Here is a 14,896-nt window from a genome sequence, read left to right as displayed (position 1 = left end):
TGTACAATTTCCTTAAAAAAAAAAAATATTAGTCTATAGTTTGTTACCCAAAAAAAAAAAACAAGTTAACTTGTTATATTCATTTTGTTATGTAACCAAAAAAAATATTTCATTTTGTTACGTGTGTCTCTAAAAAGATAAGTATCTAGCTATCTTTCTCCACTCATCAAAACAAAAGATAACTAGTATACTAATTGAAATATAGGTTTGAAAAATAGTGGATCCAGAGAATCGAAGCAGGTCAATTATGCATAAGCTCCGTAATAAGCAGTATGTTAAGCATAAATTTTGGGCTTATTAAAATATGGCATAAGCAGCTTATGAAATTATGATAAGCTATTTTTACTGATTTACCCAAACACCTTTAAAAAGACTTATGGAAGTAGATAAGCTCACATAAGCTCAAAATAAGCCAATCCAAACGGGGCCTTAGTTGACATCCTAAAAAAATTCCATCATTTTCCACTCACTCATAATAATATATATTAAAAAAATGGAAAAATATGTATAAGAGGGGGCGAAATCAAAACCCTCAAAAAGAAACTAAAAACAAGTTAAAATAAGAAAAAAAACAGAGAAAAAAAAGTGGTCATAAAGGTAAAAGGTGTTGCTCAACCACCATTCGGTTTTAACCATTGAATCGAGTATTTTAGGAACTAGATTTGTTGAGTTGTTTTATCCGATTCTGCATCAAATAAGCTTAAAAGCTTATTTTCTAATCTCATTATTTTGCAAAGCTCTCACCTGCCTAAGAAGTTCAAGGTCCTTCTAAAGTATCGGCAACCGTGTGGAGGGGGGCAACTGACGTCTCTAACTGTGTTTCAGGGTCACTCTCCTCTTGGGACATATTCTTAATGTAATCAATCTATTCATTATTCCCAACATGCTCAACATTATCTGGAGGGAATGTATTGTGCGTGACTAGATCCAATACAAGTTTAGCAAAGTCACACCTAGCTTGGACCAACTTTAATCGAAGAACCTAATTGGAAAAATAAAAATGTTTAATAAGATTCACCAAAGACGAATCATTTGAGAGAACTTGAGTTCAATTTATGGGTGATGAAGTTCTTGGCCAAAAAAATAACAACAATTACAAAACAGGTTTAGATTTATTTTTAAAGCTCTTATTGAAATTCTAGCACACAATATTAAGATGTTCTATGCGATGTTCCAACACCGTATATACAGATAACGAATGTTGAGGTTAATGTTTCAACATTACACAAATAAGCAAATAATACGCAACAAAGTAAATGACAAGAAAGTAAATGGCACAGGAGAGTTGTTAACCCAGTTCGGTGACAAACACACCTACTCTGGGGGCTACCAAGTCAGAAAGGAAATCCACTAGTGTAGTCCTTATTCTAAAGTTCTCAGCAAACTCCTCGTTTACAACTTAAGATCTAAGACCTACCAGTCCAGACTTCAACCTAGGAACTCCTGGATCTGAGATCCCATCTCACTATCCAACAACCAATCACAAGCCCTGTGATTATCATATTCAAATACAAATGGTGAAGTTACCTTCAAACTTAGTCTACAACATTGCTTCAAAGCTTTGGTGTAGGACACGAGTTTACAACTCAATAAACATTCCTTAACATGTATCAAGGAGATACAAGAAAGGCTCACAATAAACAAACAGTCCTAGACTTGCATCAACATAATACAAGAGAAGAACACACACGACTCAAAACCCTAAAACTAGTCTTTTAGAAATGACAGCTTGAATACCTAATTAGGTCTTGAAGTCTTCCTTATATACTGAAGCAATATGGGCTAACTAACCTTGTTTTGCTTCAGAACAAAGTAGATCGTCCAGCTGATCTACAAAACACGAATCAGTAACAAATAAGGAAAGTCTTAAGAAGTAGGAACATCTTTCGGAACTTCCAAACATATCCAATTACTCCCTAAAATATTGTTCCTTCTTTGGGAATAAAAGCACAACTGATTATGTACAGATATGCGCGTTGCTTGGCCAACAAGATATGAGGACGTGGATTCCTTAATAAGATAAAGCGCGCGTACAAACAGACATGAAACAGGGCACACTGAAACGTGCCAAGATGTTGGAACATCGTATCCAACATTTTACAGAGATGCCTGAAACATGTTGGAACATAGTTGAAGTAGATAAAATAGTCACAAGAAAGGGAGGTTTGAATTGTGACCCTTTAAAAATTATCCTGTAACTTAAAAATTAATTCTCAAGCTGAAACTTGGAATGATTAAGTTAATACCAGACTTCAGAACATTCTGATGTCTGAGTACAAAAATAGTTTAACAAAGTAAATGTGTATGTGTGTGTTTGTGTTTGCAGTAAGTAAAGAGTATAGGGAAGAAAGAAAGAACACACAAAGAATTATAGTAGTTCACCCAATGTGGGCAAGTCTACTCCTCACAATCTTGTGAGATTTTACACTATGATGCTTGAGATAACCTCTCAAATCCTGCACCTTACAATTTGTGTTCACCTGAACACTTACAATCCTGTATTCTCTAAGCCTCAGCAGGCTTGCACCTTGTTGCTAAGTTAACCACTTAGACTTTTACAACTCTTGCTCAAGCTAACACTTTAGTACCCCTAAAGCGATGAGACTTTGTTACAATTTGTATGGAGTTTGAATGTTTGTGAATCAAACAGAAGAAGAGGAGGAAGAAGAAGTTATCTATGAAAAATATAACAGAGAGAGAGAATTGATTTACACTACAAAGAAGGTAAAAAGAGCCTTCAGTGATGATCAATTGAATTGCAAGAGCTTCAAACAAATTTAAGTTGTTTTCTTGTATGCTTTGCAATGGTGCAAGTAATGCTGAGCCTTTGATCTCTATTTATAGAGTTTTTGGGCTCATATAGCCGTTGTAAGGTGTCCAATGGTGTTATGCCACGTGTCCTGAGTCCCACAAGCTTTTACTTGAAAATCTGGGTGAACATTCTGACCATCAGAATGTTGTTGCGTTCCTAGGATGAACATCAGAATGTTGCTGTGTTCTTCATCAGAATGTTTGATATTCATGATGTTCTTCATCTGGATTCATCAATGATGAATGTTTGATGAATTTCTGGGCTTGTCCAGTACGTGACATGAGATTTGTTGGGTTTTATCCACCAAAAAGTAGCTTCTCCATATGCATCAAAAGTTGCTGGAAAAGGTGGGATAAAGTTGAACCAAATCTGTCTTGGACTTTGTGCAGGAGAGAGAGAGAGGATAGTGGATCTGCATCTTCAGGCCCATGCTTTAAAGAAATCTGCTTGATTACAGCTCAGAGGACATGTTATCTCTGATGCAAGATCTCTTTTGCTTTGCTTGCTAACTTTTCACCAACTACACTGTTCATGGTTGGAAGCATGTGCAGACATGAACATTCTGACCATCAAAATGTTCCATTTGTTCTTACTTTAGGATGATTTGTAAGACTAGCTTTTAATGTAATCAATCCTAATAGTAAGGACATAACTGAAGTGCAGTGAATGCAACATCTAGGATTAAATTCTCATTGGAATATTCCTAGTACTTTAATGTTCATAGTTTTAGATGAACATTAAAGGTCATTTTGATATAAATCCCTGTTCATGCCTTTATTTGTTGATAGATCCATGCAGATGTACTTTTCTGAACCTTTTATTCATGTCAAGTGTACTTACATGTTCTTCACGTTCTTGATGAATCTGGGTTTACTTATGAACACCCTTCTAAGCTTCCATCAGAACGTTCTGATCAACTCACTGATCAACATTCTGAACTAACTTTCTGAACTTCAGAGTTAGTTCATGATTTCAATGTTCTTTGATTTCTTGTATCTTGGTATGATTTAAACCTTGTTCCTGTCTTAGTAAAACACTCAAGAGCACAAGTTAAATACCAAGGAATTAATCAAAGTCCATTTAATCCTTAATCATTAAAGTTTATTATCTTTAAAATTAATTAGGGATTTTGCCTCAACAATAGTATCCAACATCACAAACATGAATTTTACCAATAATGCAGCCAATGCAAATACCCAACACTTATTTTCAACTTAGTTTTTAATACCGAAATAAATCAGGTCAATTAAAGTTGTATACAAATCGAATAATGAAAATTACACTTTTTATGAACACTGAAACTTAAGTTAGTGAATTCAGATAAGTTATTTTAAATTAATTTTATTATATTTAATGTGACTATTTTAAAAATAATTTTTTAATTAACATTGTTTTTAAACTTAAGTCAAATATTTTTTCTTATAGTTTTGTATTGTATGGTTATGTATAAATAATCATCACTATTGTTAAGATTAAGTCTAATTACTATGATTCATGTATATATTTGATCTAGATGATTATATATATAATATCTATTTCGTTATATTGATGATTTATCAGCGTTCTTAATTCTTTTTTCGACATACAATGCAAAAAAAATATTTTGATTTAGAAAGTGTGACACGTCGACTTTTTATCTAAGGGGTCTAAAATAAGCTCATCTTTGAATTCTAGTTGCTAGACATAGTGCTAAGTTTACAATCACATAGACTGTCTGATCGTAATGTCATTGAACCAATTAACTAAGCGAGACATTAAATGTTAATAGGTACAATGGATCTCACATCGTTTGCCAAACATGGAAACGTACGATGAGGGACATGTGGAAGCATAATTGAAATTTAAAAAGTATATAATCGGTCGAGGAAGAACATCAGATGACTAGTTAAGGAAGCTTAATCCCGACAATATTATCTATCTGCTCTTGTTTCCATTTTTACTTATAAAGATCCCACTCATGTACAGTCAAACTCTACTTTCATACTTAAAACAATATTAGTTGTTAAAAACATTAGTATCACACGAGTTCATGTGAATACGATAACTCTAAATACAAATTTTTGATGCCGTTAAGAAAGAAACTCATCAACTAACCTCTTTAATTAGTGTGTACTCCCTCCGGTCACATATATATAAGCAAAAAGTAACTTGTTAGATTCATTGAATGACTAATGTACATTATCTATAAATGTGACTAGATACAATAATTATTCAATGAACCTAAAAAGTTGATTTTTGCTTATAAATGTGACCGGAGGGAGTAACTATTATTTTTAGGGTCAGGTTAACTTGTGCCCTTAGGGCACATGTTAAGCAACCCAAAAATGGAAACATTTTCTTAAATTTTGTGCATTCAATTATTGAAAAGTAAAAAAGTTAAAGTCAAATGCATTAATTATAATAGAATATTTCTATTTTAAATCATTAACTTGTGCCTTGAGGGCACAAGTTAACATTTCCCTTATTTTTATGGGCGACAAATATTTCTTGAGACTACTTACTTATCGGTAGATATTTTATATGATTTGTCCCCGTGAGCTTAACGCAGTTGATAAGGACAATGCATAATATATGCAAGGTCCGGAGTTCGAATCCCGGCCACAAAAAAAGAGATATTTTATATGATTTAAAGATTAAGTTAAAGAGCACTTTTGATAGTAAACTATTGTTTCTCATTACAAAGGAAACTTGTTGTGCAAAACGTGTGCAAGTAATACACTCAAACAAGCAATAAAGTGATAAGAAAATACCGTTCCTATAAATATTGATTTTAACAAAATCTAACATTGTTTACGTTTTCATCGAGTAGTTTATGAGGAATATATATATATATATATATATATATATATATATATATATATATATATATATATATATATATATATATATAGGGCATTTCAAATGAGATGAGTTTTATTGTGAGAGATGAAAGGGTTAAACCACAACCCTTAGATTAATCTTAATGGTTCAAATTATTATGTTGTCTCTCCTTTCTCAATACATGGGATTATTCTTTCTCTTTCTTCTCCCATTCCACTTCCGACTCTTTCCTTGCATCACATCTCAACAATTTGATTACTACATTCAATTCAACACATATTATTATTTTGTATTGAATTCCAGTTCATCTCAACAATGTGAACTGACTCTTTCTCTTTCTTTTCCCCATTCCAGTTACAGATTCAACTCAACATCATATTAGTGTTTTACTGAATTTTATTTTGGATTTAAAGTGAACTGATTATATTATTATATTTTAATCAAAAGAAAAATTCATGAAATTAGAACCAAAAACTCTACGAACAGATTCATGAAAAAAACCCAGAAACTAAAACCAGTCATCAATGGCTGGCCACTTATAGAGATGAAGAACAAAGTCATTCATTGCCTAATTTTTTGAATCGCTCACTCAATCGTTAGATTTGATCATCTAAAGCCAATTTAGTGATTATTTGTGGTCGAAAACTGATTCTGAAAATACGGGTTGAAATTTCTCAGGGTGAGTCGATGCGAATTGAGCCGGTTATGCAAATACGGGATCGTTGTGGCGATGCGTGAATCTAAGTTGTTGTTAAGATTTCAATCAAACGAACCAGGAAGCATTTGAGGCATTGAATGATGAGTTACTGGGTTTGGAGTTAAAGGAATTGGAAAAGTCGACAGAAGAGAGAAGACCCGTGAAAAGACTAGATGCTGAAATTCCACATCTCTCACAAAAGCGAAGAGCAGAAGAAAAGGGATGAAGGGATGAAGGGAAGAAAATATTAAGCTGCAATTATAAAAATTAGAGATCATAATAAAGATTGATCCAACGGTCACCATTTTATCCTCTCATCTCTCACAATAAAATATGCTCTCACTTGATATGCCCTCTATATATATATATATATATATATATATATATATATATATATATATATATATATATATATATATATATATATTAATACACACACACATTCATTACTTAAAAACACTAATTAACCAATTAATAATTTTCAACAAACAAAGATATAAAAGTGGTTTTTGATATGAAAGAAAGACTAGTTAGGATGTGTGTTCCTTGTAACTCATCATATAAATTGGTTAAGATGTATTGCGCATTTGCGTGGTATTATAGCACATGAGTACAAATGTGAAAGTAATGAGCTTTTCAGATACTTTGAAGACAAATATTCCTTGAGAGAACTTTATGCTTAAGTCCTAATTAGACCCTTTTTGCTTCAAATTATTATGACTTAGTTCACTATATCGTTTTAGGTATTGTGTGTGGATGCATGCTCCTCTTAGAATTAGAATAAGTTAGGTTTTGATTTGATGTCAAAACTAGGATAGGCTAGAATTGAATCTAAGATGTATCCCTCAAAATCTTATTTGATCATAAAAACTTAGGAAAATCGTTTTCATCTCAAGCATGTTTTCAAAAACCTAATTTATATTTTTGGTTGGGTTGACTTGAGTCACGTGGTCAAATTTTTTTATTTTGAAAAATTTCCAAACTTGTCGACTTGAATCATGGTAAAAATGTTTTTAAGGGTTGATTCGATTCATGCTTCAAAATTTACATGGAAAAGTTTTTCTTAACTGCTTAACTCGAGTCTTGGTTTAATAATGGTTTTGTAAAATTTCCATATATAGAGTGATTTGCAGAAAAACACAAACAAAAGTTTGGGCACCACCCTACCCCTACACATGCCGAATCCATCTCTGACACCTACACTGGATCCTACAGGTTCCAACCGAGAATTTGTTCCACCCCCACTCATAAAGAGAACAACGGTGATTAAGGTGTTTACCGAAGAAATGTATAAAAGAAATGTCTTTGTCTATGTATCTGGATTTTTTTTTTAGTTACTAAATACCATATATTATATTTATATGTCAATGGTAAATTATAGAAGGTAAGCGAACAACAAGCTGCACCGCTACGTTTTTTAGATAACAAAATCAATTCTCCTAAACTCAATATTTATCGACCTAGGAGTCATGACATTGTTGTACATAACCCTTTGAATACAAATTATTAGTTTTTATAATACTTTATTAAGAGGTTTTTTAATAATTTGTTCGAATAGTATTTATAATTTTTAAAAAGAACATAAAGTTGTCGATTGCGGTTGATATATATGGTTAGACGTTTTACTCACAATTGTTATAATTTGAATTATTGGGTTATAGTTCATAATTCCACAAATGATAGATTTTATGTAAATTTTATCATAAATATTAAATGAGATTGGTGGTTATCATTGTCTTTGGATGGAGTGTGTATTTTCTACTTTATTTTTTTATAATAGAAATGCAATTAAAGTTAGAAAGAAAAAAAAAACATTGGTTAGACAATTAGAGTTAATTCCTCAAAAAAGACAAGGATGAGTTAAAACTAAATCTATTTTCACAAAGTTATCAAATCAAAATTCCTTATTTTACCAAAGTTCGTCTATTTTCACAAAATCATATATTTTGACATTTTCACATAATTCATCATTTCTCATGCATATTAATCCTCAATTCAATCCTAATCCAACATGTTAGCATGAACATAAGTCATTTGCAAGCTAACAAGTCATATTTCAACATTTCACCAAAGTTCGTCTAAAAATTCCAAAGTTAATCCATTTTGACATTTTTTTTCTCACAAAAGTCAAGTTTCAAGGTCATATTAATCATACTTGGTTATTCTAAGTTCAATGTTACAGAAGACAAGTCATAATCTCATCATTTCGTTCATTAAAACCAAGTTTCGAAAATTCCAAGTTCATGTGCATTTTTCATTTAATTGATAGATTGATTCATCTTGTTTTAACACGCCTAATCTCCAAGTAGGATCGAGGAAGTCAATGCGTTATCATTTAATTGATAGATTGATTCGTCTTGTTTTAACACTCCCAATCTCCACATCAACAACGAAGAGAGCTTTCTCATAAATGAAAATTCTCAAGACAAAACAAAGAAATAAAATGATAGATGATTTTCTTGCAAATAGCTTGGTTATTTACATTGAAAAGGACATTGCAAGTCAGTTTAGGTCAGATGTAATTATGGATGAATTTGAGTCTTTGAAGGGTTGCTAAGTTCAATTTTCATATATAACTACTATTAGTTTTTATTTCTTTTGTTGTAGCTTTTTTGGTACAATTCACTATTCTATTGTGGCTTTTTTTGGTACAATCTGTTGTTACCGTATTTTTGGTATAATTTGTTCTTGTTTAATCAAGTGTATATTTTATAAAGAACATTTTATATAAGTAATAGGTATTGTCAGTTCTTTTCCTGCCTAGTTAGATTAGTTTAAGAAAAATTCTTTATATGTGGCCACCTCATTAAAATATTTCTAGCTTTACCGCTGATAGCATGCATTCTAAATCAGTTTCACTTGCATATTAAATCTCAAATTACAACATATTGCATATTAAATATCGAATTACAAACTTTAGCACACAACTTTAAATCTCAAATTACAAACCAAATAGTTCACTTAAAATGATACAAAATAAATTCTAAATATAAATTATAATGATAGTTCACTAAAATCACTAGATAGTCCAATTAAATGATTTGATAAACAAACTAAATTTCAACTTCTAACATCTTCATTGACTTGCATCACCATTTCACCATCCTAAAATGAAACAAACACAGTTAGAATGTAGAATATTGAATTTATTTCCATTTTGAATAGATCAAATTAATTAACCTTGTTTTCATCATTCATCTTTCGAAGCCTTGGAATGTTAAGCTTGGACTAGAGGAGTATTCTTTGGTTGGATCTCAAAATATTGGGTTGAAACGTAAGTGTGAGACTTGTGCGAGAATAGATATTAATACAAGACTGTTCTTTTTTCTACCCTGTTCATTTCTCGCGCACTCTATTTTTTTTTTATTTTTTTTACAAAAATGCCTATGAAGTTTTTGGATTCTATAATCATAAATGAGTTTTCCCCCTGTTTTGGGGTGAAAAATGAGTTTTTCACTGATTCGGATTATAGAATCCGAACACTCCAAAAACTAGGGTGTGTTCCTTGTTTTTCATTTCCGGATTATAAAATTCGAACACCCACTAAACACCCTTCTTGTAACATATATATAGTCAGTTTAAGAATCATACTAACCACTAACAATTCTAACCCCATCCTCGTGTTTTTTGGTCATTGTTAGTTTTTCCTACCATGTTCTAATCAAAAATCCAATTTTTGAGCTATTTGGTCGGATTACTCCGAAAAAATATACAATTATTCTTAGACAGCAAAATACAAACATACAAAATAAATCATGCATGCTTAGTAAAAGACAAGTCTTGTAAACAATTTATTATTACAAAAAAGAAAATAAAAAGACAAGCATTTTAATACCTTTAAATCTTGATCGGGATATCTATAAATCCCTTTTAATTTTGACTTCTCTTGAGCAACCTTCACTTGTTCCTTTTAATTTTGGCTTCTCTTGAGTCAACCTTCACTTGTTTGATGTGTGATATCTTGTGCCAATCATGTCCGACTCCAGGCTGGTATCTCATAAATAATTCAGGACAACCTATAATTAATAAATTTTCAAGGTTTGGAAGGCAATGTGTGTCTTGAGGAAGCGAAAGCAATTTCGGACAATTTAGAATAACAAGTCTATTGAGACAAACAAGAGTGGATAACCACTCAGGAAGCTCATCAAGATTTTCACAGTCAACAATATCCAAGGTGAGTAATGTGTCGGCACATCCTTGCAACCATTTAGGAATACTCACAAGTTGTGGCAAAGATATAAGATTTAGCAACTTCAGCTTTAACTTCGGGATATCGTTATCTAATTGCAATTTCAACTTATGGCAATTACGAATCACTAAACACTCTAAGTTGGGAAAAACATGAAGTGTCATAGACTGTAGATTCCCACAAGAAGAAATTCTCAACCACTTTAGATTAGAAAGTTGTATCCCTTCAAGCACCAAGGTCTTCAGATTGTCACAATCTTGGACAAATAATAACTCTAAAGATGTCAACTTTGCAATCTCTTTGTCTGGAAAATTAAATTGTTTTGTAGTTATAGATAGCTGTCGTAGGCTGATCAAATTTCCTATTCCATTGGGTAATGTTTGAAGGTTTATGCAACCATGGAGATACAAAGTTTGCAGATTCTGGAGTTTGCACACTGAATTAGGGAGGCTCTTCAATTCTTTATTATTCACAAGATTGAGAAACCTTAAAAATTTTAATTTTCCAATAGAGGAGGGTAAACTCTCATATGTAGAACCAATTAACTGGAAAACCCGCAAGAATTTGCACCTTGATGCCAAAATGTTCAAGAAAGCTTCATCGTTGGCTCCCTTAGGAAATATGATAGTTCTTAGACCAATAGGAATTGGTGTTTGGCCAAGCAAATCATTTTCAATAAATGACAGATGAAGAACATTCTCTGATATATTTTCATTATGAAATTTCAACAATTGAAACTCATCTTTTGCAACATACAATGCAAGATCGTGCACTAAATCATGCAATTTAAATGCACAAGCAGCACCCATGTCTTCAAAATCTTGAAGGAATGATCTTGACCAAAGCTCATGCAGAAACTGATTGCTAATATCTTCCAAGGTTTTACCTCTGTTTGGTTGTGGAAGAAAACCAAGTGCCTCCCATAACACATGAACATGAAAACTAGTAAATTGAAAGTCCTTTTCAAAGAGAGAGAAGCAAGCAAAACATCTTTTTAAATAAGAAGGTAATTGATCATAACTTAATTTGATAGCAGGTAAAATGCCATCTTCTTTTTGTGGTAAATCCCAAATTTCACTGTCCTTGATAAACTTCCACTCTTCTACATCAACTTTTAAGAATAGAGAACTCCCCAATGTTCTAAGGGCCAAAGGAAGCCCTCCACATTTTTGTACAATTTCTTTCCCAATCTCCAACAATTTTGGATATTTTTTCTCTTCTCCCTCTTTAAAAGCCCATTTCACAAATACTGACAACGAATCCTTTCTCGAGAGACCTTTCAAAATGTATGATGTATTGGTCCCCATCATTTTGGCAATTGAGTGGCTACGTGTAGTCACTAAGACTTTACTTCCTTCGCCACCGACTTGTATTAAATTCTTCAACTCAACCCATTTGACACGATCCTGGTTCCATACATCGTCCAAGACAAGCAAGAACTTTTTACCAGCAATCTCATTTCTCAGATGATTTTGTAGCTGCTCCAAATCAAGGTTTCTAAACTTCTCTTGGTGAATTGGGTTAGGAGCAACAGAACCACTAACACTAGCTGAATTGAGGATTTTAACAAGCAGATTTGCAAGTTCAAAATCATCAGAGACACACACCCACATCTTCAATGGAAAAGTCTCATCTAAACTCTTATCATTAAACACTGTCTTTGCAAGTGTAGTTTTTCCTAATCCTCCAATTCCAACAATAGGAATAACAGAGAGACTATTACTATCACCGCTATCTTGCAATAACAGATCAATGATTTTTTGTTTATCATGTTCTCTTCCTATCACATCAGAATCACTCACATATGAATGTGTCAATTCATGCCTTTTTACAACACGATTATCGCTATCGTTGATTTGAAGGCCAAACTTATGCCTATCAGCAGCAACCTTATCAAATCTCTCTTTGATATGTTTGATTTGATGTGCCATTTTAAGGCGATAAACAAGAGGATTAGAATTTGAGAAGAAACGTTTTACCTTCCTTCTCATGCTACCTGACGTGTTGATGATTTGCTTTCGTAAGGCCTCACATTCGAAATCATCGATTACATCTTCAGCATCGTAGAAGACCCGCTTAATCTGTTTCAGCCATTCACGTAGCTCATGGTTCTGCCATTGCTTTTGTTCAGCGTCCAACAACTCTGCTTTGATGAGTGAGACAGTGTTTTTGATTTCTTGAAGATCACCATAGACACCGAACACTCGAGAAGCTTTTTCAACAGCAACAGATGCAAGTTTTCCAATGAATGACTCTGCCACGCCGAAGAGGAGGGATTCTGCCATGTTGATTGGATTTTGAAGCAATCAGGTAAAGCTCAAAGCACAGGAGCTTCTAACTTTGGTATGGAAATGAGAAAGCAAAAGTGAAAGCAATCAGATAAAGCACTTTGGTTGCTCAAAGTTAAAGCAAAGGTGGAAGAAGATAAGATCAAGGAAGAATCGAAGTAATACTTGGGTTGCTCAAAGTTAAAGCGATTATGCTATCTAAACTTGATTCCACGAAAAGCATAAAGCAATAATGTAATTGATTCTGAAATTACATTAACTTAGAAAGGGGTTACAGTTTTCAATACAATACAATACAAGTAAAGGAGGTACACATAATGTAAAGGAGTAAAGGAGGTACACTTATGCTGTGGCGAACCAAAAAACAGTAACTTTGGTTATGCTGTGGCGAAATTTGACTTTTAACTTAGAAACACATGAGGTACACATAATGTAAAGGAGAAAATCTTTGAGCAAAGATCAGCAAGGGCATTATAAAGCACCATCAGCATCAAAAGTAGACATTTTGCATAAAGGGAGTGAAGTGAATATTTTTGTAACAACACTAAAACGATTTTGGCACTGAAGATTAGTTACCAAAGCAAATTCATGAACTGTTTAGTGTTATATTTCTATACAGAGAATGAAGTCAAGTAAATTACCCTAATATAACATTAAACATTAACGAATTGTTTTGATCTATCCATTACAATTCAAATCCATCCATTTTGACACCCCTAGTATTTATAGCTTCATTGAAGTTGCATTAAAAAAATATGTGGAGTCTGAGAATTTATGCCGCATAGCAAATCCCAATGACCATTTACAAAATCAACCCAGCATCCCTCAAGAAGCATAAAGGATGCAGAAGCTGAGGCACTTAATGAACCAATGTCAAAGATTATATCACAATTTCACTCATCTTTAGTTCAATCCAGATGCTTGTGTGATTTAACCTTGGAGGAAGTATTCTACCTATGCTATTCCTTGAAATGCCTCAAGATTAATGGTGATGTTGATCCCTAAAATGATGAAGAGTTGTGGTGGAACTTCAAGTCCAAGAAAGATGCATTCCCTTGAATTTTGAGATGATTTATTTGCAGTAACTTCAAGTACAAAAATATATGAAGAGCTTGTTAATGAAGATATTAAGAGGTGTAACAGTAAATTTGTGACAGAAGTTTTGCCAGTTTGAAATGTATGTACTAAGAATGATCCTCTACTGCCATTACAGAAATTAGATCAAGGGGTAAAAGTGCAAAATTTATGTCCCATGGCCTCAGCTCAAAGTGTTGTAATTGAGGGATATTTGAATTTTGTATAATTCGATTCGTATGTTTTTGAAGGCATTATGTGCTCATGTAGACTAAAACTTAAAGGCATTTTTCCCCTTCCATTTTGCCTGGTGGAAACTAGAGGGTATTGTTCTATAAACAGTTATCTTTTTCTTACATTTAGTTGGCACCTGGCAGTTATCTTGTTCTAGAGGGTATTGTTCTATAAACAGTTATCTTTTTCTTACATTTTGCCAGGCTGGCACCACATCTTTCTGAGTTGGAAGTTGTTGCTTGTATGCCACGTTTCTAAACTGTGGATGTGAGCAATTTGGTTTGATCAGGATTCTGCAATCTGGATACTGACAGATTCACACATAGTTTGTGATGTTAATTTCCATTTGCATTGATCATACTTTTTTGGTTTTTGTAGGATATATAGTATGGTGTATCTAGTGGATTGTTTTAATGAATTAACATGAAAAATTGTCTTCTGGGGAGTTATTCTAAATTCTAATTGCAGGCATTGGGAGTTTGTAATATTGTTTATTGCAAAATTGTTTCTTGTAGGATATGTATTCGTTATAAATTTAGCTTGTATTGGGAGTTTGTAAATTATTGTTATCTAGTGTTTGTTGGAGGAGTATGTATCTTAGTTTCTAATCAAGATCAAGGTTCTGAACAAATACTTATGACATGCAAGTCGCCTCATGCCTCTTTTTGTTGAAAAAATTCCATAATTAATAAGACTAATGATGGTTTATCAATTATCATTGACACATGGTTCTGCATTTTAAAAATTATTTTCTCCCTCACACCTCATGATTACATGATACT

General features: G+C 32.8%; 1 protein-coding gene across 1 annotated transcript; it reads right to left on the bottom strand.

The window, feature by feature from the left end:
* Positions 1-9,167: 9,167 nt before the first annotated feature.
* Positions 9,168-12,865, bottom strand: LOC146930000 (putative disease resistance protein RGA3). Its single transcript, XM_085701672.1, has 3 exons — positions 10,261-12,865; positions 10,165-10,220; positions 9,168-9,434 (listed from the first exon to the last, which is right to left on the bottom strand). Exons 1-2 carry the CDS (start codon positions 12,801-12,803, stop codon positions 10,187-10,189), a joined length of 2,577 nt encoding a protein of 858 aa, XP_085557798.1. The 5' UTR covers positions 12,804-12,865; the 3' UTR covers positions 9,168-9,434; positions 10,165-10,186.
* Positions 12,866-14,896: the final 2,031 nt, after the last annotated feature.

The sequence above is a fragment of the Medicago sativa genome, chromosome 4, assembly GCF_051527215.1.
Source record: "Medicago sativa cultivar Bolivia chromosome 4, Bolivia_mono, whole genome shotgun sequence".
Taxonomy (NCBI): Eukaryota; Viridiplantae; Streptophyta; class Magnoliopsida; order Fabales; family Fabaceae; genus Medicago; species Medicago sativa.
This window is presented reverse-complemented; position numbering and strand designations above follow the sequence as displayed.

What these genes read in the sequence shown, in the direction of transcription:
- LOC146930000 (XM_085701672.1), bottom strand. Translation starts at nt 12,803, where the DNA reads ATGGCAGAATCCCTCCTCTTCGGCGTGGCAGAGTCATTCATTGGAAAA. An exon ending in ATCAAACAAGTGAAGGTTGA is followed by an intron (nt 10,221 to 10,260) that starts CTCAAGAGAAGC and finishes AAGTGAAGGTTG; the next exon opens with CTCAAGAGAAGTCAAAATTA.